Raw genomic sequence first — 23580 nt, 5'->3', positions numbered from 1 at the left:
GATGGTGTGTGTTGGATGATGTGTGTGTATGTGTTTGTTGGATGATGTGTGTGTGTATGTTGGATGATGTGTGTGTGTGTGTGAGTGTGCTGAATGGTGTGTGTGTGTGTGCTGGATGATGTGTGTGTGTGTGTGCTGGATGGTGTGCGTGTGTGCTGGTTGGTGTGTGTGTGCTGGCCTGGATGATGTGTGTGTGTGTGTGTGTGTGCTGGATGATGTGTGTGTGTGTGTGCTGGATGGTATGTGTGCGTGCTGGCCTGGATGATGTGTGTGTGTGTGTGTGCTGGATGATAGGGGGGGTGAAGCATTTACTTTTTTAAAACTTAATGTGCTTATTTTTTTATCCCCCCTCCCTGCTTCTTACCTTGTCAGGGAGGGGGGAGATCGCCTGGTGGTCCGGTGGAGGGAGCCAGCCGCTGCACACAGTGGCCATCACACGCTGTGTTCCCTCGCCAGCTCTAACTCTCGCGAGACTTGCCTGTGAGGAGCGGGTCTCGCGAGAGTTAGTGCTGGAGAGGAACACAGCATGTGATGGCCCCTGTGTGCAGGTAGCAGGGCAGGTCCTGCAGGACTGGTAACGGGAACGGCGTTCATGCTTTGGAAAAAGTGCAGGAACGCCGTTCTCATGCGTTCCTGCAGGACTCGAGCCCTGCAGATAACTCTCTAAATTGATACTTTGTGACTCCTCTCATTGTAATGTTTTGTCAACTCGACTTCTACACTGATCAGCCATAACTTTAAAACACTGACAGGTGAAGTGAATAATGTTGATTTTATTGCTACAATGGCACATGTCAAGAGGATATATTAGGCAGCAAGTTAACAGTTAGTTCTTGAATTTCATGTGTTGGAAGTAGAAAAAATGGGCAATCGAAAAGATCTAAGTGACTTTGACAAGGGCCAAATAGTGATGGCAAGATGACTGGGTAAGAGCATCTCCAAAATTTGTGTGGGGTGTTCCCAGTGTGCAGTAGTTAGCACCTTCCAAAACTGGTGCAAGGAAGGACAACGGGTGAGCTGGCGCCAGGGTCATGGGCGCCCATGGCTCATTGTTGCATGTTGGGAGCGAAGACTAGACCATTCACACAGAAGAGCTATGGTAGCTGAAATTGTCGAAAACTTAATGTTGGCCAGAAAGATGTCAGAACATACAGTGCATCACAGTTTGCCATGTATGGGGCTTTGTAGCTGCAGACTGGTCAGAGTGCGGAAAGCGCCTTTAGTGGGGATGTGAGCATTAAAACTGGATAATGGAGAAATTGAAGATGGTTACCTGGTCTCATGAATCATATTTTATTTTATATCAGGTGGATGGCTGGGTGTTTGTGCACCTGGACGCACTATTGAAAGAAGGCAGTGTTATGCTGGGAAACCTTGGGTCTTGGCATTCATGTGGATGTTATTTTGACACGTACCAACTGCCTAGAGATTATTGAAGACCATGTACACCCCTTTATGGCATTGGTGCTACCTGGTGGCAGTGGCCTCTTTCCGCAGGATAATGCACCCTGCCACAGTGCAAAAAATTGTTCAGGAATGGTTTGAGGAACATGACAGAGAATTCAGTGTGTTGCCTTGGCCTCTGATTTACCCAGATCCAAATCTGATTGAGCATTCGTGGGATGTGCTGAAACAACAAATCATATCCATGGAGGCCCCACCTTGCAGTGCAAGATATAAACCATCTGCTGCTAATGTCTTGGTGCCAGATAACCACAGGTCACAAGACAGAGGTCTTATGGAGTCCATGCCTCAATGTATGAGGGTGGTTTTGACAGCATTGGGGACCTATTAGGCAGGTGGTTTTAATGTTTTTTTCAGTGTATACATTACGAGAATTGTATACATTACGAAAAAAAAAAACTGGTTTCACTTTCAAACAGATGTAATTTACCTTAAATAATTGTATCTCAATCTCTAAATTGAACTTTAATCACATACAGGAGGCTCTTGCAGGGTCTAGCAAGCTATTAACATAGCAGGGGATAAGAAAATCTTAATTAAACAGAACTTGCAATAAAGAAAGCCTAAATAGGGCTCTCTTTACAGGAAGTGTTTATGGAAGGCTGTGCAAGTCACATGTTGGGAGGTGTGACTAGGGTTCATAAACAAAGGGATTTAACTCCTAAATGGCAGAGGATTGAGCAGTGAGGCTGCAGGGGCATGTTCTATACACCAAAACTGCTTCATTAAGTTAAAGTTGTTCAGGTGACTATAGTGTCCCTTTAAATGTTCTAATTTCCCCATGAGAATAAATATAGAGATATATTTAAATCTAAGGAAAGTTGAAGTTATATATATTTTTATTATTTTTCAATCTTTCAATGGGTATTTTTTTTCTTTTAAAGTAAGAATGAAAATAAAATTATAGCATTTTCAAAAAAATAAATAATAGCATGCTCTTTTACAAGTTTATTTTATCATTAGCTTTTAGTCTTTTAAGGGTCAACGGCTAATTGGGTTTTTGGTTTTTTTTAAAGAAAAGAATGAAAATAAAAGTATTGCACAATGAAAAAAATATAATAGTTTTTTTTTCAAAGTTTATTTTATCATATATTTTTTTTTTACTCTTTTAAGGGTCAAACAATAGACCCTGCCTATTCTGTCTTTTTTTTTTTTTTTGCCCAAATATAATAGCTGGCTCTTTTTTGTATTTTTTTTTTTTTTTTTTTTTAATGGTGCATTTCTCTTCTCTGTGGAGAAAAGTGACTTCTAGTCAGATAGGGTTTAAATTGAAAATGAAAAAAAATGTCCAACTTTTAATTAAAAAGCAAACATTAAGTTGAAATAAAAAGGAAAGAAAAAAAAAGAAAAAGGGGGTAATAGCTGTCTCTCTTACAAGTTTATTTTTTATTTTATTTTAAAGGCAATGTACTTTAAAATGGTTATATGCAAAATCTATAAGAAACCCAAAGACCCCCTTCACTAAATTAAAAAAAAAAAAAAAAACTCAACAAGCTCCCCCCCAAAAAGCCCAAGACAAAATAAAACCCAAGTCCCAGAATATTTATGAAGAAGCCAAGTGTGATTGAGCCTAAGCTCGCCCTCCTGCCAGCCTGAGCTGGTGTTGGTGGTGGTGGGGGTTAGTGAGGGCGGCCATTTTGAACTCCCTCCCCAGTGGTGCCAGAGGCAGGGGGGGAGCGGACGTGACGTCACTCCCCCGGAAGTGGAGGGTTTCCCCCGTTTCGGAGCGGCCAGGAGAGGAGCGAGTGAGAGAGAGAGAAGGAGACTGAGAGAGAGAGAGAGGGAGGGAGAGAGGGAGGACGGAGAGACGGGGAAGATGGCGGCCAAGTCGGACGGCATGCTGGGGGTCGGCTCTGGGTTCGCCCAGCTCCACAATCTGGACGAGTCGGCGGCGGCGGCCATGGGGGAGGACAGGGGGGACGGGGACCCCCGGGAGAGCAGCTCCTTCCACATCTGTCACTGCTGCAACACGTCCTCCTGCTACTGGGGCTGCCGGAGCGCCTGCCTGCGCTCCCTGCTGGGGAGAGGGGCCCGGGGGCCCGCGGGGGCCGGGGAGGGGGGCCACCGCCAGGGGGGCCAGGCTGGACAGCCCCAGCCGGCCAAGGGGGAGCGGGCCTGGCTGGACTGCCTGTGGATAGTGCTGGCCCTCATGGTCTTCTTCTGGGATGTGGGCACCGACCTGTGGCTGGCTGCGGACTATTACTCCAACAGGGACTACCTGTGGTCCTCCCTCACCCTGCTCTTCGTGCTGGTGCCCTCGGTGCTGGTCCAGATCCTCAGCTTCAGGTGGTTCGCCCAGGATTACTCCGGGGGTGGGCTGGGGGCGGTGGAGGGGCTCAGTAGCAGGGGACCCCCAATGATGGGGACTACTCACCACCACTACCACCGCCACCATCACCACCTGTACTCCACCAGCAGCCCTGGAGCGAACAGGTTCTGCAGGATGTCTGTCTGGATCTGGCAGTCTGTCATTCACATCCTGCAGATGGGACAAGTGTGGAGGTAAGGTGGGCTTTTAACCCTGGAGATTAAGGGGGGGGACAAGGGAGAAGGAAATGTGTTTATAGTGCTGGTGATTTATTTAGGGGGTGCTCCTGAGAAGGAGATTAATGGGGTGCTCTCCAAAAGAGGGATCATGGGTTGCATCTGAGATAGAAGATCATGGGGTACTCTCTAGAAGGCATGTCATGGGTGCTGCTGAGAAGGAGGATCTTGGGGTACTCTCTAGAAGGAAATTCATGGGGTGCTGCTGAGAAGGAGGATCTTAGGGTACTCTCTAGAAGGAAATTCATGGGGTGCTGCTGAGAAGGAGGGTCATGGGGTACTCTCTAGAAGGAAATTCATGGGGTGCTGCTGAGAAGGAGGATCTTAGGGTACTCTCTAGAAGGAAATTCATGGGGTGCTGCTGAGAAGGAGGATCATGGGGTACTCTCTAGAAGGAAATTCATGGGGTGCTGCTGAGAAGGAGGATCATGGGGTACTCTCTAGAAGGAAATTCATGGGGTGCTGCTGAGAATGAGGATCATGGGGTACTCTCTAGAAGGAAATTATGGGGTGCTGCTGAGAAAGAGGGTCATGGGGTACTCTCTAGAAGGAATATCATGGGGTTTTGCTGAGAAAGAGGATGATGTGGTTCTTTTTAGAAGGAAATTCATGGGGTGCTGTTAAGGAGGAGCATCATGGGGTGCTGCTGTGAAAAATAAACATGGGGTGCTTTTAACAAGGTGGATCAAAATGTTGAGTGGGCGAAGAGGGCAGAACACTAGCCTGAATATACAGTAAGAGTAAGATGGCTGAGTGCTTTATTAACCACTCTCCTTGAATAATGTGGCCCTTGATGGCTGCATTAAGGTGGGCCATAGTGAGTAACCTTCTCCTACCCTCCTTGGAGGTGTCATTACACATCAGGAGCTACTGCAGCAAGCAGGCCACTGCTACACACCCAAAATGTTTTGTACATTACGAGACAGCCTTAGCACAGACAGGCATAGCCTTACTAAGGAATACACATGATTGTGAGCAATCTGCTGATTTTTTTTTGTTCAGCTTGTGCATTGGTTTCCCTCAGTGTCTGTATCCCTGTGTTTGGTGCAATGTCAGGAGTGGTGGTTTTGTGTGGGTGTATTTGGCAGCCTGGTCAGGTATTTTGCTGGGCTGTCTGTATGCTGGGAGCTGTCCCCCAGCCTGTAGTGCTGAACTGCAATGGCTAACTCAGTCATCATTCCCCCTGCAGAAGGCAGCGCTAGCTGCTTGCTAGACTAGATGCTCTTTTGCTGCCGATGCTTTTGGTAGATGCTTCTGTAGCAAGCAGAAATGATTTAACCCCTGCCTAGCCAAATATTAAATGCATCTGATCTTAACTTTTCAACAGCCATTACAGACCTGCAGATTGAGGAAGGGGCTCTGCCCCTAATCTATGACTATACATAGTCTGATGTGCTTAACATACAAATCAGGGAATTGTCTTCCAAATCTGTGCAGCTATTACTGCTTACAATCTTGTGTATTTACAGGGTATGCAAAGATCTGTCTGTTCTCTGGATTGTAAAATCACAAGATTAATAATTTGGATAAGAGCTGCAGCCTTGATTAAAATGTCCCCTTTCTTGTAGGGTTTATGTGCATAAAAAAAACCCCAATATTTGTTTATATGACCGTATAGCTTGATTATGCCTTGCTTCGATTGATCGAACACAGTGTAAAGACTGGCAAACCATTCTCTGCAGCCAGGGTTAATATAAACCATGCTTTTGATTGGTTACACTGGGTTGAAATTGGTATGTGCTTTGCAACCTGATTGTGACTCCCTAAAGGATTTCAATATTAAAAGCCCCCCCTCCACACACACACACACACCTTAAGTCTACTGTGTGTAGTGGGGTCTGTGTTTTGCACTTGTTGACAGATCTGTCAATGCCATACATTAGAAGGTGTGGATATGATTCCTGGTTGTATTTTACTAATGCACAAAATGTCAGATCCCTCTTGTATTGACTGATATGCTGTTAACAGGCCTCGATTGCACAACCAATGATACAAATGCTTGAATATTTTCCCTATTCCTTTTTAACCTTTATGATCAAGAACTAAGTGATTTAATACAATCTCACCTGAGAATGTATTGTTGTGCAACATTTGTCTACAACAATGAGAAGCAAGGATTAGTATTTATTAAAACCATCTCTAAAGCAGCCATTAGAACATGCAAACAGATGATTGTAAATAAAGCATTTATTTTGTTCTTTTGAGAACACGATTCTTTGAGTCAGTCAGTTATTTTAGGTGAACTGGGCAGCTAGCTTTTGAGTGGTACATTACAATGCAATCGAACATTGGACTCACTAGATAAGCCACTAACATTGTTACAGTATGATATTGGTTTCCATTGCGTTTCTGAACCCCATTACACCTGCACCAAGTTAAACGCTCAATTTCAGATCTTCTGGCTTTTAAGCTGTGACAGCGTTGCAGTTGCGTGAAATATCTCTGGTTGCAGATGATGTTCAAACCTACAGCTGGGTTTCGTATTCTGATGAGAAGTTATTTTGTAGGAGGTAGAGGCTTTGAGACAAAACCCTCCCACAGATTGCAATATTCCTGGCTTCGTCTTACTGCATTCTTCATTAATGGACCCCATCTGTCATGTTTGGAAGCTGGCTAAACAAACGCATTTTTATAAAAGGGGGGGACACCATTGAGATATGCAGGTTTTTTTTAAATACCTTTCCGTTTAGGACAATATATCTAATTGTAAGATTTTAACTGCTAGATTGGTTAGATCTAAAAATTGCAATAATTAAACTATTGCAGCTCCAACATATTTTTATTTTTAATAAAAAAACAATAAATTAGGCGTGTTTTACTAATGTTTAAAAAATATTCTGCCTTTACTGTTTGGTTTGAATAAAAAATTGCTATTTACAAACCTCGAGTTATGATATTGTCTGTGTGGCATGTTAGAGTTATAGAACATTTGCCGAATATAGAATTTGTTTGTGTGTGTGATCACTGCAAAATTTTAAAAGAACTGATAATGTACATGAAAATCTGTGTTTGTAAGACATTTAAATACATAAAGGCAGTTCTAGTTAAAGGATTACAATTCCTATAATGATAAACCTTGGTGGTTGTCATTCATATAACTGCTGACTTGCTAGAGATTGCTTATCTCTGTTTATAGAGGCCTCTGCTAATGTTTGTCTTTTTTATTCAACTTGTTTACCTTTCATGTCAATGAAACATTATGCTTTGTGAGTGAATATTTTTGTCAGGCTTGGCTGCGTTGTGGAAAATTCAATGCTAAATTTCAGTTGAAATCTTTGTTTGGAATGTAGTATATTTTGTTAACTAATGACACAAACCTCCTTTCCACTGATGTTTAAGGGTATGTGCGAGAAATTCATTTGCAAATACTAAATGGGAAATATTTGTCTATTGATAACACGAATACACAATTAATAAAAAGGTCTGGAATTTTGGCATCATAACCATGCTCTGAGGTCAGACACAGTGTTCCGTGATTTGTGGCACATTATCTAATGGCAGTAGGAGCCCCTAAAGCAAATCACATGGTCAGTGCCAAAAATTAGGTATGCCATGGCTTTACAATAATCTTTAGGCTGGCATTGATGTGAGTCACAAAAACAGTCTCTATACTGCTGGCATAACAATTTGTCACTGACTTATGGCAGGGTGGATCTGTGTGGTTTATGCCAAATTCGGGCTATGCCACCTTGAAATTCAGACCAGGAAACCACTTTTAAATCTGCAATTGACCAATGTTTGCTGCCACATGTCCAGAGTAGACTAATCTTCTAGGTGTTTGACCATTTCCTCTGACTTTGCTCATGAACAAGGTGTTTTTATCCCGCAGACCCGCCATTCACTAAGTGCATTTTGTTTATTATGCAATTTCTCTTTAAAACACTAGAGGGTATGAAAATCCCTGGGGGTAAAGATACCAAACATTATACCAACATTCATCCTTGCCAAAGCCATTTGCATCACATATCTTTCCCATTCTGTTTGAGCAAGCTGCCACTGAACCTCTTCACCTGGTGTCTGCATTCTCTCTATATATTGATTGTTAAATTCTTACTGCAATCATAATAATAACTAAAGTCTGTTGTTGTGGTTAAGATGCCAGGTGTACACTGCCCTGTTTCCTGGTAATGGGGCAAACTGTTTTGCAGTGACTTCTCTCTTACCTGGCACCTGGTCTCCTCTAAGGCTGGCTGTAACGTGCATCCGGCTGCTGTAGAGCTGGTTGCCGATCCTGCTGGCCAATTAATGGCTGAGAGAGTCAGCTGATCTCTCTCAGCGAATACTGCAGTTGTGTGCATAGAAATATTCACAGAATTGGCATTAGTCGGCCTGGATGTTCCGCGCTGGCTGATGATGCCCCAATGTCACTGCTCACGGTGGAGTTACATCTACGGCAGCAGAGGGGGATAACCAACATCTATGTAGTGTTTCATAACCAAACACTGAACATACAGACTGCAAATCATTGAAGTGACCAATGTGCTTGAAACAACGGTTTGAGCTAATTTTGTTGATATACAAGCGTATCTGTTGAAGTGACCACTAGAAGGTTTACTCCATGATAAGTGGATTAGGGTAAAATAGCCAGACTAAAAACATATCTGATTTGGAGATTTTTTTTTTTTAATTAGACAATTTTTACATTCAATCTGAAATTCACTTCATATTCTATACAATTTATAAATTAGTGAAAAGCCCTTTCACTTTAAATAGAGTAAAAGATTATTATTATTGTATTATTTATATAGTGCCATCAGATTCCGTAGCGCTGTACAATGTGAGTCCAGCATTGAATAACCATCAACTACATCATTCTTCAGATTTGACTAACCATGCAAATGCTGTCATTAAAAAAAATGCAATTTGTTGCTTGTCAAGTAATTACTTTGACTTAATTATGCATTTTTGCCTTGATTTACCCTTTGAGTGCCAAAGATGATGATCAAAACAAGACCAAATTTACATTTATATGAAATCTAGGCTAGCCTTAGTATTCTTATAACAATATAATTTTGCGTTTAGTCTTGGTCCTTTAGTTTAAAAAAAAAACCCAAAAACAATTCAGTGCCAAATATGTTTGTAAGTCATTCCATTTCACTCTGTGTAAAGGGCACAGAGCTGATTTGTAAATTAATAAATTCTGATTACATTTTAATTAAGTTTTTTACAATGCTGAGTTTTGTGATCACTTTATCCTGTAAGGAATATCAGGAGCATACACCCTGTTTCTGGGCCAAGGACATATAAAAATACTACAGGGCCAACAATAAGCAATCAATGACTTTATGTTTAATTATTAGATGGTTATACATTTCCCTTCAAATTTATTTTTAGGCGAGAGAGAGATCAATCACAGAAATCAGTACACCCAGCCTTTGAAGTCTCTGCTATCCCATTCTTTGTGATGTGTTCCAACTAGTGAAAATTATAAAAATAAAAAGGTGGTATACAAGAAAAGACTAGTAGAACTGCTGTCTAATAAATGCCTCAGAAATTCACCTGGGAAAAAGACCTGTAGCTGCAAACCCCCTCTAATTAACTCTCCCTGCATAAGCTAACCAAATGTGTCCCATTAACCCTGTTACTGCTGTGGGTTAGCGTAACAAAACGCTGGTCTAATTCAAATGATCACTGCTAAGTCTGAAAAAAAAAATTAATTAGGACCACTAATAAATCCCAAGGGATTTTTGAGTCCTATCGATGCCTGGAGAATGAATGTAGGAAATGGGTCAACAGATGCTCTAAAAGAGGAGTAGGCAACGTTCGACGCACTAGATGTTGTGGACTACAACTCTCCAGACGCCTTGCCAGCTTTATGGCTGTAAGAGCATTATGAGAGATGTAGTCCACAATTTCTGGAGTGCCGGTGGCTGCCTAACCCTGCCCTATACTGTACCCATGTCAAGAAAAAAATATCTTTTTGTGTCTCCTGCAGTTACAAACAGATGGGGGCTCACTACAATTGAGGGATTTCCTGTTTAAAGTGGAGTGCTTAAAATAGCAGGCTTGGGCTGTGCAATGCCCTAGGACGTATGCTCAATTTGGAAAAGGGGTAAACGTATCGATGGGTAAGGGGTCCCAATCCCGTGCTACAACTAATCATTTAAAAAAAAAAAAAATATACACAACCAGGGTTGTGCATACTCTTTGTTGTATGGTCCTTTTTTGAACAGTATCAATAATGTTTCCCTTATTGAATTCAATTCCAGGTCAGCTGACACAGTCAATCAATCACAGCTGCCCATTCGCCAAAGGAACACAGAGGGGATGGGGCTGCTGGGAACTCTCATTTAACATTAAAACATAAACCCATTAAAAACTGTTTAATGCTGAATGAAATGATGGCACCAGGCATCTCCAGACACTACAACCAGTTTACTGTGATGAAGCAGATACAGTGCCTACAATTTAAGTGTATAGGTTTTGGCATTATATTCTTTCAGTTTATCCACATTCAAATCTCTCAGGTCTGAAACATTGCAAGGTAATGGATGTTGTATAGTTTCTAAAACTCTTATTTTATCCCCACAATGAACAAATACTTGACAACTGTTTGATGTTCCTCTTAGCAGCAATATATACACACGTTTGTACTACCTAGGAAACACAGTTCAAATAATCTGTATGTTGATAATTTTGGTAGTGAAAAGTTTTCAATAATTTTCTATGAATCTGAATGGTAAATTGACGACTATTTTACTTCAGCAAGGGCTATTTTTGGTTTATTAATGAATTGTTTTTAAAATATTGCACTTTTGGCTTTAGCCACCAAACAGAAAATTGTGCAGAGTTGACTAGTGACTGGTAAAATTTGAGCCATAAGAAGAACTCTCAAACTTGACGATATTTAGATCAAAATGTTACAAATCAGCAGTGATAAATAATAATTTAAGTCCCCCAAAGTAGCTTTATTTTTCTTGGATAAAATACCTTTAAAAAACCTTTAGCAATGTTACCATGAGTGAGGAGGGATCATTTTAAAGAAACTAACATTAAAACATGACTCTAGGCTATGTACTAAATTTAAATAAAAAAACGCAGAGGTGTAACGCTCAATCAAATTCACGGTCTGCTTATCACAACTTAAAGAGTTACTTCAAGCAAATTGACTACTTTAGTGATTTGGAGTGGTTATGGTGCCTGGATTCTGCATGTAAAGCTTTTCGATTGGAAATGGAGATTATCCCTGCTCTTCTTTTGCTTTTTTTTAGGGGGAGAGACCACCCCAGAAAAGTTAACTATAACCAAAACCACTGTTTGTGAAAACACAGGTTTGTGTTTTGGTTGGAGTAACCCTTTAGTATTTAGTCTTTTTCTCATGGTTCTGACTCATTTGACTACTTGTTGTGCAGTTTGTAGCTTGTAAGAAAGGCCTCTGGTTTCATTTCCCTGTCCATTAAAAATGCATTGCATACACATGTTGTATAATCCCTTTCGTGAAGACGCAGTGATGACCTCTTAGTCACTTGCTCATTTATTCAGAATGTTAAAGTGTTTGTTTTTTCTTGAAGAGGGAGGGATTAAATGTTAAAAAAAATTGTTCTTGGAGTTTAAACTATGATAATAAATCCAGGATATTAAATTAAATCTTAAAGGTACTCATACTTGATGTTTGATTTTGATAAATTTATAGATTTCTGTAAATTTATAGATTTTTTTTTTAAATTCTTTATTTTTATTGTGCTGAGAATAACATAACACGCTTGTATTGCCACAATAGCAAGTACATGCAGAAGGAATAAACAAGAATATCAATAAACATGGCAATCAGTATCAGCACATTTTTGTTTTTAAGACAAGAGGGATCAGGCTGGGTAGAACAATCTGCGACTTTACAAGGCAAATATTAGCAGCTTAATCATTCAGCGTGTTATATGTTGATTAATTTAACATTGTTTAAACTGATCTGTGGGCTTCGTATATTATGCGCATGAAGCAAGAGTGTTATAGGCCGGCAGGCATATTTAGACATGTAAGTTGCTCACTAGTCATAACTGCTTTAGGCAGAAGCTATTTTTTCACATGAAGCATTTGTGGGTAACAAGAAGTGCTAACAAGCTAGTTAGAGATCGATGTTGGCATGGTATGTGCGCTTAAGAAAAACCTCGAAATACAAACTAGTACACGTCTTATGACTGCATAACTTAGGCTGGTCACGTTTAAGAGCATAGTGCCGCTGAGTGAACAACATAAAGGCTGAAGGCCTGTAATTTTAAAGCAGTAGAAAAACAGGACTATGTTAATTGGACATAAGGTGAATGGTAGGTGTGCATCATAGAACTGTGGAGTAGTAACAAAGCATAGGAAAACCTCTGGCGCTGTAGCTATAGCATAGTTAAGGTAGGGAAATACACGTTTAGTTTAAAGCATGGAATACAGTCCACGTTTGTGTCTCTGGGCGCCCAGCTGGCTGCGTCACTGTGAGAACGCTAGGAACCCTGCTTTGAGTCCAGGCCGGCAGCCGGAACGCAGGCAGCAGCTATACTTCACCCGACACCACTGGTGTGCTTCGGTGGGCAGTCCGGTCCATGCCCCTGCGCGGCGCTCCTTGACGGGTGCCGGTCCCCAGTCGGGCCTGATCCGAGCAGGTGCCACATTGCTTGACTGGTGTCCCCCTGGGCATGCCTCAGTGCAACAGCACGGTGCTCAGTCACCGCCTTGGAGAGAGGAGCTGTGTCACGCTGAACCCAGGATCTTTGCTGAGGTGAGTCACTGTAGTTTAGGGGTTGCTTGGTGACCCGGCTCCTATGTTGGTGGGAGCGGGTGCGTGCGCCCAGGTAGCCTGGTTTGGCTTCCCGCCATAGCGGGTATTGGTGCCTGCATGGTCGGATGGTCGCTTTAAAGGCCTGAAGTGAAAGCCCATAATGGTTGCAGGGCGGACCCACGAGGCCACCACTCGCGCTGCTCGACTGTAGGGAAATCCTCGCTCACACAGCGCCGAGCAGAGGCCCAGACAGAGTCTGTCGAGGGCTTCCAGGGGGTGAGTGGTTGCTTGGGTGCCTTTGCTCTGTCCCTTTGGTCGCTGTGGAGTGGCCATCTTGAATGTGCTTTAGCCGTTCAGCACCTTTGCAGGCTCCTCAGCCCGTCTGCCAGCACGTTCCGCCTGATTAATGGGGGACCGAGATAACCCCCATCGGTCCGGGGGGCGGGGGGGAATGGTAGATCAGCAAATTCGGTGGGGGGGGGATCTGGTGCCGGAGAGAGCGGCCGCCTCTCCCCAGCTCCAACTCCAGTAGGCCGCACCTGGCGTCTCGCTCCCCCTGCCCCGTCGGGCTCCAGAGAAGTTCCTCTCGGTTCAGGAGCGCACCCCCGACGTGGGTAGTGCACTCCGGTGAGTCTTGGGGCTAGATAGCCGTTGATTATGCCCGTTATTCTGCTCGCTTAGCAGGAGCTCTCGTCCCCCACGTCTAGTCAGCCATGCGGTCAGGCTCCGCCCCCCCTAAATTTATAGATTTTTATAAATCTTTTGTAGATTTTTTAAAATGTAATAATTAGTTTTGCTATATAAGTCTGCTGGCATTTTGTATTTCAACCACACTTGTGGGTGGGATCCATTTGTTGTGCGATAAACCAAGGTTCTGTTTGTATTGACAAGTGACCAAAATGGTTTTTGAGACCTGACTTTATTAACCCCTTAAGGACCAAACTTCTGGAATAAAAGGGAATCATGACGTGTCACACACGTCATGTGTCCTTAAGGGGTTAAGGGCCAATATATTAAGGTTTGTCCATTCTCATGTTTTGAAAGGAAATAGATTTTTTTTTTGTTTTTATTCTTTATTTTATTGAGGCATGTGATTATGGTGGTACAGAAAAAAAGAGAGAGAGGGAGACTTGCAAGAGTTGTACAGATTAGGGTCACTATAACCGATTACATAAATCTCCTAGGTTTATCAACCTCATTTTATATTATATTAACAAGCTTAGACCATAGGTGGATAACAGGTATAGCATTTGCTAGACAATGCGCATTTCCTGATAGTATAGGCTCCTAGATAAGATTACATGCAGGTACCATATTCTGTTCACTGTTTACTTGATACACGCTTTGAGTACCTGCACTAATGGCATCTTTAAGTAATAAAACCTATATGCTAAATGAAATAATGCTGTACCTGAGCTGTCACACTTTCTGCACTGTTTTATAAAGTAAAAACATGGGTAATAAAGAATGAACACTAGCTAGTCAAAAAGGCACATTATCAGAGATGGTGTGTTAAACAAATTAAACTGCCTGCACATAAGTGGATGCATGAGTGGATAACCACCAGGCAAGCTAGGGTTAGAGCTCAGGCAGTTTTTCCCATGTTAAGGATAGTCCCAGTAGTGAGGTTCTCTGAGCCCCAAAGTCCCGCCATGTGTCACCTTGGCTGCGGATCTTCGTTAACTGGTCTCCTGGTCGTCGAGTGAGTATAGACGCTGTGCTATTTAACCCATAGTGTTCAGGTGCGGGTTGTGTTGTATTGGGGTCAGTGCTTAGGTATGTCCTCTCCGGGTACTCCCTCTTGTTGGTGGTATGGATCGCTGAAAAAGCACGTTATGATGAGGAAGGCACTGAGCTGTCATTTGGAGGTTCCTCTGTCATGTGGGTATAGATATGGGATGCAGGCTGTCCTTTTCTTTCTTGTCTGGATTGGTCACTGCTCAGACCATATGGCTCACTAGCTCTGCTTCCGATCACCTTTGGGGTTCCTCCATATTTGGTCCAGTTGAGTTGTTTAGCCGGCATCGGCCATTTTAAGAAGCCCGCGTGGGAGCCATGTACCCTCAGTGGGTAGTCGCACTGTAGCGGTATCTTGCCTGGTAGAGACCGGGATGACCCCCGCCGGTCCAGAGGGGGGGGGGTAAACGAGGCCTGGAGGGCGCCAGCTGTATTGTCGATTACCGGGTTTGATTGCCAGGCAGCGGCCGTCCACCTTGCTCTCCTTCCCGGTAGGCCTCAGGTCCCAACTCCTAGAGCGCCTCTCCAGGACCCAGATTCACCTAATATCAGGTGCTCCGGCTGCACCGGGACACTCCAGGACTCTGTACCCCGAACCCCCAGGGTTTTCAAGCAGCTCAAGGTGGGTATTTTCAACTAAATGAGTCGGATTCCCCAGGAGCTCAAGAGGCCTGCGGCCTGTCGGCATGGCTGCCCGGCTCCAGCCCCGCCCCCTATAGATTTTTTTTTTAAATGAAGAAAATGTAAAAAATGAGTCATCCCTACCTATATATGGCAGGATCATGCAGCCATATACATGTACCTTGAGTCAGACAGTGGTTGAAAAGTGACCGTCTCTCCGGTCTTCCCTGCTTCTGTTCGGGGAGTGAAGCAGGGACGACCATAGAGACTAACTTGGTTTTCAAACACTGTCTGACCAAAGGTGCATCTACATGGCTGAAGGATCATGTTATATACTGTTTAAATTTGCTCCATAAAAAAAAAAAATCTATTTTCTTTCAAAACTGGGTGAAAGGATTATTATTTTTAAAACAGAATGCTATCCAACAGGCCATGGTTCTCTCTGTAATGGCACATGTGTGCAAACTATTTATTCAGGTCCCATTTCTTATACCCACCCATCAGGGGGTATGCTGTGCGGAAAAATAGACAAAAAAAATTATACATTTGAAGCTAAAAGCCAAGCCGTTAAACTGCAATTTTCTCTGCAATTCCTGAATCAGTGAAAAAACCTCAACATGAATACAGTGTACACACTCTGTGGATTCAAGTAAATGTGACTGTTTAGTTAAGCGTTGTACTGCAGTGACAAATATTACTATTAATAGACACTCCTTTCGTGCACAGTGCTGAACGGTGGCACTGCTAATTTATGTGCACGTTAAGCAGAGAGTTACTAGCAACTGGCAGCTCTGAGCTTCAGATCAGAGAAAAATGTGTTGAGAGTTTAGTTATTCTAGTTAACATGAAAGTGGTGACTATGTGGCGATGCTTTGACCGTACTCTGCTGTATAAAAAACCCCCCAGGTTATTTAACTTAATATCAGGCGTGTGTAATACTCACCCTCACCACCACATTTTCTTTATGAATATTTGATCCCTGTCTATATACATTTTATGTCTCTATTGGACAAGCTAGAAGGAAATTATAACGTTAAATGGTCTTAAGGGGTTTTCAATAAAGAGCAGTTATAGGGCATATTTTAAAAGACCATTTACTCAGACCATGTCATCTCAATGAAGTGGCCTGGGTGCTGCCCGTGGTCCTAACGTTTTAACCCTTAGAGATATTCCATTGCAGTTTTGTCATTCTGAGCAACCGAGTGAAACTCATTTATGTAATGTGAACGTCATCAGATGCATTTTTTTTTTTAAATATTTGTACTGCAAACAGGTGGGCCCACTAATCTGAATAGGGACAGGGGCACTATAGCGTTGGGAGTTAAGGTTTGTATTCCTAAAGCTATAATGTGACTTTAGCACTGGATCAATAATTAGGACCGTTGTATTGGTTTCCATGGGGATTGTGACAAATTCAGAAATGTACTCCAGAACTACTCTTAATATTTGACAATGAAGGTGCCTTCCTTACATGGACATACGGGTTTATACATTTAAATGGGAGTTGTGAAGAATTGACAAATTAAAGGGACACTATAGTCACCTGAACAACTCCTAATGATCGGAGATGCTGGGTATGCAACGCCAAATATCAGACTCTATTTTATATGGTATGGCAGTTATAAAATGGGCAACTGAGTTAAAGGGACACTATAGTCACCTGAACAACTTTAGCTTAATGAAGCAGTTTTGGTGTATAGAACATGCCCCTGCAGCTTCACTGCTCAATCCTCTGCCATTAAGAAGTTAAATCCCTTTGTTTATGAACCCTAGTCACACCTCCCTGCATGTGACTTGCACAGCCTCCCATAAACACTTCCTGTAAAGAGAGCCCTATTTAGGCTTTCTTTATTGCAAGTTCTGTTTAATTAAGATTTTCTTATCCCCTGCTAGGTTAATAGCTTGCTAGACCCTGCAAGAGCCTCCTGTATGTGATTATACTGTATGTGAGATACAATTATTTAAGGTAAATTACATCTGTTTGAAAGTGAAACCAGTTTTCTTTTCATGCAGGCTCTGTCAATCATAGCCAGGGGAGGTGTGGCTAAGGCTGCATAAACAGAAACAAAGTGATTTAACTCCTAAATGCCGGTGAATTGAGCAGTGAAATTGCAGGGGAATGATCTATACACTAAAACTGCTTCATTTAGCTAAAGTAATTTAGGTGACTATGGTGTTCCTTTAATGACAAATTGCAGGTAAAAACACTCAAATGGACACTATGGGCACCAAAACAACTTTAGCCTAATGAAGTAGTTTTGGTGTATAAATCTATTCTATGCTGTCTCTATACATCGAAAATACTTAATTAAGCAAAAGTTATTTTGGTGCCGAGAGTGTCCCCTTAACATGGAGTAATTTCTAGTTTGAATGCATTGTCATACAATGTGCAATTAAATTCTCTACAAATACTGGTTTTGTGATGAACTTCATAGTAATATAAGTTCTTCATAGTACAGAGCAATGATGGTAACGCATTTCACATTATTCTACCCAATTTAGTTAGGATTCCCTTTGAGGACCCTTTTCATTTCACTAATTTCATGTAAGATCCATTTTCTATACTCCTTATCATACATTATCAATTTTGGCTTTTGTATATAAAAGAAACCTTATAATACCATTTCCTGACCAATTTCCTTAGTTTTCAGTCAGTCATATTAACGTGGCATTGCATATGCCGCCGTCTGAGCCCAGAATTGATCCATCCATATGAAAGAGGCATACATATAAATTCTCACAGTTATTACCCAAGTGAAATGTTGGATTGTATTGAAATCTAATTAAAAAAAAAAAAAGAAACTTTATAATGCATCTTAAAAAAAATAAAAACAATAGTACAAGATATTAGAAACACCTTTTCCAACTATACTGTCCTTGAATGTTGGGAGCTTTTGCAACATGTTTGAGAATACTCATTATGTAATATGGTACCTATCTTAGAGGCTGGTTCACAATGACCATACCATTAACCCCTTAAGGACCAAACTTCTGGAATAAAAGGGAATCATGACATGTCACACATGTCAAAAAAAATCTAATATTTATATATTTAGAAAGCCTTTACATGTTTCATAGCACTATACATTGGTTAAAAAGTTTCCTTATACAACAGGTGATTAAGATGTAGTTACAGCATTTAATCATGGGTAGTAACCTGCAACTCCAGCTCTCACAATCCTCAGCCAATGCATTAATCCTCTTCTGAAAGGTTAATATGCAATCCAGGAGATTCTGAGTAGTAGAGATCGCAGTGCAGCGTGAATCCACTCTGCTATCAGCTCGTTTGTTGTGATTCTCAGAAGGGAAAATAGCAATTACTAAAGACGCTTAGACTATTAAACAAAGCATTGTTCTCTTTTCAGACACAATTGAAAAATTTTTGTTTCCGCAAAAGTTAGAAAACGGTATTTATGTAGCCGAGCAGCTGGTCCTGTGGGTGGCAGTTCCTTAGATTAGCGTTAGTTTGGTTCCATTTAGCAAGCCTTGTACAGCTGCTTGGCACAGTGTTAGACAGCAACGCCCTTCCACTTGTTCTGCTGTAGCTCTGCTTTTCAGTGGAGTATCATCGTGCCATCTGGTCCCAATAAAAGGAAGGCTGGGCCATATAATTTGTGGTATACCCTCAAAACTGAAAAAAAGCAAGGAGATGAATACATGCCATGTACAGAACAGGCTAAATCAAATTCAGTATAGTGCCACCATCACGATGATGTTCTATTCTAAGTTTCTATCAAACATTAAATGCTATTTTATCTCAGCAAGCTATAGTATGATTGGGTGTGATTATTATTTTAAGATCCATGTTTCAGTGTGGAGGCAGCCATCTTGAAATGGCATCACAGTTCATTGACTGTTGCGATTGAGTAAAACCAAGGAGGCTGTAGAGATCATGTGATGTCAGCAGCCAATCAGAGTCTGTGTTTTACAGATTAGCGTCCTGCTTTCCACTAGGCAAACAAAAACCGTAAAGTATCTACTATGCCCACAGCAAACTAAAAATATTTTTTATTAACTTTTTTTTTTTTTTTACAAATTTTATTTCCTCAAAATAAAAACTTCAGTGTATTGAAAAGTGATCAGCACAAGGTGTATATATTTTTTAAACTGTTATATGGTGCTACATTGGCAATTTCCTATGCAAATTACAGGTATAACCTCCTAAAAAATAAATAAATATATGTATACAAATTACAAAAAAAAAGTCTCCATTTGCATTGGTGGGCGTGGGGTGGGGCGGGGCGTTTCAGCTGCGCAGGACAAATCAAATGCCGGTCAATCTATGGACGATCAAATCAATTCTTTAGGAAATCACAAACGAATCAATAGAATGACAGGCGTTTAATTAGTTCAACGCAGCTGAAGGAGATTTGTACAGAAGTCTAGTTTCAATTCCACCTTGAATAGTGAATTGATCTGCTTTTGGCATACTGGGAAGCTTACTACCTATGAGCATGCACATGTGACAAGTCCAGGAAATTATGGCAGACCTGACAACCCTAGTGACTGTAGTGTCTATTTTTAATTGTTATGTTTCACCCATCCTCTGAATATGTATTTTCTTTTACTAAAAAAAAAAAGAGTTGGTTTTCCTTGCTTTGACAGTGAGTTTGTGTATTGATTGGAAGATTCTGTGCTGTCTGTGAATTCTTTGCCTATTTATCTAATCCCGACGCTGAAACAAGCCGTCTGATTGGGTTGTTAGACCAACTGTTCTAGGAATGAGGCTTTCACATCTTGTGTATGTAGAAATTCCCACACAAAATGACTTGGCAGATCCCCATGTGAATGAACACACCAAATATTTACTAAACATCGTCTGGAAAAAAGCCCATTCTTGGAAACCTGCAACTTGTCATCTGGCGTCGAATGCGTCTTTCTGGAAAACGGCTTGATGAAAATCCATTCCTGTGCTTGGTTAAACAAGATTCTGTTTATGTTTGCAGTCTTGTTTTGAAATAAAAGTATCTCTTTGTCTGTCTGTCTGTCTGTCTATCCCATGCTATAAAATATAAATGCAAAAAAATAGCTGTAAAACAATTCTCAAATAATAATTATTATTGATTTTTAGGTTTTTTTTTTATGATTACATTTGGCATCCACAGTCCATGTGAAATGTGATGTGCTAAGATCTTTATTCTGTAACATACCAAGAAATACAACCAAGTGTTCTGTTCAATTATGGTAACTCAGTGGTGTAAGGCCGATCTGGTGCTGCCAGCATGCTGATCTGCTGATTTGTGAACCTGCGTCCCTCATCTCATCCTCTAGTTATTTTTATGAAGTATCTGTTACCTAAAATGCCGGGGAAACAGAAAATAGCAATGTTTGCTAGTATGTCATAGAGTGCCCCTATACCTGTGTGATACCTTATAGAGTGGTCGGGTATACATATCTTATTCACAGGGAAACCTCCAAGATGGCTTTAATAAAATGGTACCATGTCTGCAGGTTGAGACGTATCAAGGAAATCTGAATATAAATAGCTTGGAGGGAAAAACATGGGTTGATGTAAATCATTAAAGAGAGCAAAAAATAAACAAAGTGCAAGAAGAAAATTTGTTTAAGCAGATGAGCTTTAAAGTTGAGTGGTGGTTGTCGTATCCAACAATATATGCATTGTACAGAGGAACTTCAAATATGTATTTTGTCAGATTGAAGTAGTGCCATTTTGACATGGAAAGGCAGTGGATCCATTTTAAAACTACACTTTGTGATAACACATTTCTTGTCCATGAATCATAATGCAAAACTGTAACCAGCCTGATGGTACCTGGTACCGATAGCACCGTCGGCTAGCGCTCCATAGCAACTACGGCCGAGCTACACAAACCGGAAGCCTTTCCAGTTGCCATTCTTTGGCCGAGAGAGTCAGCTGACAGCTCCTAGCCAATTAATGGCATATTGTTCATAAAAATATGTAATGCTGCAGGAGGTGGAGTTAAACCTCTTGAAGCAGAGGGATCAAACTTAAATTTGTAATGCGGAACATACAGAGTAACCCATCGAAGGTTGCGTTTCTGTTCTGAGTTCATTACAAGTTAGTGTTTAGTGAATGCACTCCATGTTGTGTCTTTGTGCATGTTGCATTTCTGTGTGTTAACGTGCATTTGTGTCATCGTCACACTTTTTCCAAGTGTCTCTTTGTAGCTTCTCTAGGTCAATTTCTGTGTAATTAGTGACTTTCTACAGTTGTGTCAGAATTCTAAATATCCGTTTATTTCTGCTTTTAAAAACCTGCTGTGATGTTAGTGATGTTATTAAATTGATCCTACAAGAGTAGGATTCGTTATCGTGCTGATTTAAAGTGAACCAGTAATGAAACAGATATCTTAAATGGCCCCCATATACATTGAATACATATATCATATATCGGTCCTCTCACACCTCTCCCCACTGCCAGTCCTTACATTGGCTTCCTGTATCCTATAGGAGTCAATTCAAAGTGCTAACCCGTTCATTTAAAGCACTGAACAATTCTAGCCCCTCTTATATCTCTTCACAGATCCATAGGTATGCCCCTCCTTGTTCCCTCTGCTCTGCCCGTGACCACCTCCTGACCGCTGCTGGACATTTGTGTGTAAAGAAAGGAGTGTGAGTGTGTGGAGGGCCACTTTTTATTTGACACACTGTGGCTGCATACCTTTGCAGGCAAATGAGAGCTTCTTCCTTGGTATTTTTGGGAAATGTGCAGCCACCAGAATGTTTGGTTTGGAAAGTACTGATAAATACAGTTCCAAGGCTATAATGTCACACGTACATAGAGCTAGCTATGTTATTCAGTACTTGCTTAAGCACAGCTCCTTTTATGTCTAAGGGTGGTACATGGAAACCACTTCTGATTGATAAAGGTGGATAAAATATGTCTGTGAAAATAAAGGGTTTCTAGGCAGGAGACAGGCAGCCAGAGTCTTAGCCCTTATCTAATGTAAAACTCTGTTTCTATTAAACGCTGCAAATTTATTACAAGAAGCATTTACTAAAAAAATGACATATATATTATGAGAAGCGTTTACTAAAAATGTATGCTTGCCTGCAGCGTGTTCTTTAAAATAAGTTAGGATTACTTCATTACTACTGTAAAAAGTGAAATGATCGCTACCCTGGCAAGCCGAAATGGCAAAGTACAAATCAGCAATATGTTCTTTATTAAAACAGAGATCTGGCTGCCGTAGCTAGAAGTACAAAAGCTGTGAATGTCCCTTTAATCAGAACCCACTGTGGGCTAGTGGCCTCTTCTATTGAGAGAGCTGATTTGCATGATATCCTGGCATTTTGTAGGCTTTCCATCTAATTCCTCCATAATGAGCTTATTACAGACTTCCCTTGGGATTCCACAGCTGTGTGAAACGTGACCCTCGTGTATAAATTGTGTGCAATAGTTACAAAAAGTTAGAATTTGTTGAGACTGACGATACAATTCTGCAATAGTTGAAAGGGCTCTTCTTTTGCGGGATCAGCATTTCTTACTTTTAATTAATTTGTTTTTATTTATATTATTTGGATTTTCTCTCCATGGCTGTCCTTGTACCTTTAATTCAATTACCTTTGTTTTTGCAGCCTACCCCTACGTCTTGGCTATCACTCTTTTCCCCAATAAGCACCATGTGTACCGTAACCCACAGCTTCTATTGACCCACCACCATGTCTTTCACTTAGCTTGGCATAGGGTGAATTATTGGTGAATCCGTAAGAGAGAATGTCGGCTAACGAAACTGCTTAGAATTGTCCAGAATTAATTGTAAAGATGCAAAAGGATAGTACAATAATGGAATTGAAGAAAGCCTGAAGAAAGTGCATGATGTTATCCTTAAATAAGAACATCCATATTTCAGCATGCACCGGCTAATAGGGGCAAGTGGCTCTTATCTGCTGCTACAACATTTACCTAACAATATAGCAAGTAATACATCAGATTATTCTCCTACGCAATAGCAGTTTCTGCTCTGTATTGTTTGTGTTTTTATAACCAGGAGTCCCCGATACTCGGAGCAATCACTGAAACAATCTACAAAAATCTGTTTCTTGATTTTCTGACCCACGGTACCCTGAGGTCGTATCTAAAAGCATTCCGTTTACAGATTCTACCATTGAGTGAGATTTCCATTTTTGTTTTCTGTAGAGGAATGGTGTCAATAAACAATATTATTCATACTTTTTTCATGCAGCTAAAGAAATAAAAATAGTTTGTTTTAACACCCCCCAGGGATAGAGGCAGCACATACCACAGTGATTATTGGCCTCCTACTGCGAGACAGGCAGAGCACCAGCAATTAAAAATTACTTAACATGTAAGCACTTCCTCCCACTTCCAGGCCATGTGTACCTTACAACAGTGTTCCCCAACCCCCGGGCCGCGGACCGGTACCGGTCCGTGGATCAAATGGTACCGGGCCGCCCAGGGGTGTGTGAGTCTGCCGGCTAATGCAGGGCTGGCAGTGTCAAAGTGCCAGCCCTGCAATGTGCCTGCGGACCGGGGAGGGAGATCAGAGATCTCCCTCCCCGGTCCG

At 41.4% G+C, this 23580-nt stretch overlaps 1 protein-coding gene across 2 annotated transcripts in view; it reads left to right on the top strand.

Annotated features, from left to right (window-relative positions):
• Positions 1-3259: 3259 nt before the first annotated feature.
• The window catches only part of XKR6 (XK related 6), a 155258-nt gene continuing 134937 nt past the window's right edge, over positions 3260-23580 (top strand). The window contains exons 1-2 of one of the 2 annotated variants that reach the window (XM_063442013.1): positions 3260-3493; positions 3545-3966. In XM_063442013.1, coding sequence (XP_063298083.1) covers positions 3281-3493; positions 3545-3966 — 635 coding nt within the window. In that variant the 5' untranslated portion in view covers positions 3260-3280. Of the gene's footprint in view, positions 3967-23580 lie in introns of both variants that reach the window. The other variant, XM_063442012.1, reaches the window with a different exon arrangement.

Source organism: Pelobates fuscus, chromosome 2 (genome assembly GCF_036172605.1).
Source record: "Pelobates fuscus isolate aPelFus1 chromosome 2, aPelFus1.pri, whole genome shotgun sequence".
Classification (NCBI taxonomy): Eukaryota; Metazoa; Chordata; class Amphibia; order Anura; family Pelobatidae; genus Pelobates; species Pelobates fuscus.
The sequence above is the reverse complement of the archived record's forward strand: the minus strand, read 5'-3'. Positions and strand labels throughout refer to the sequence as shown.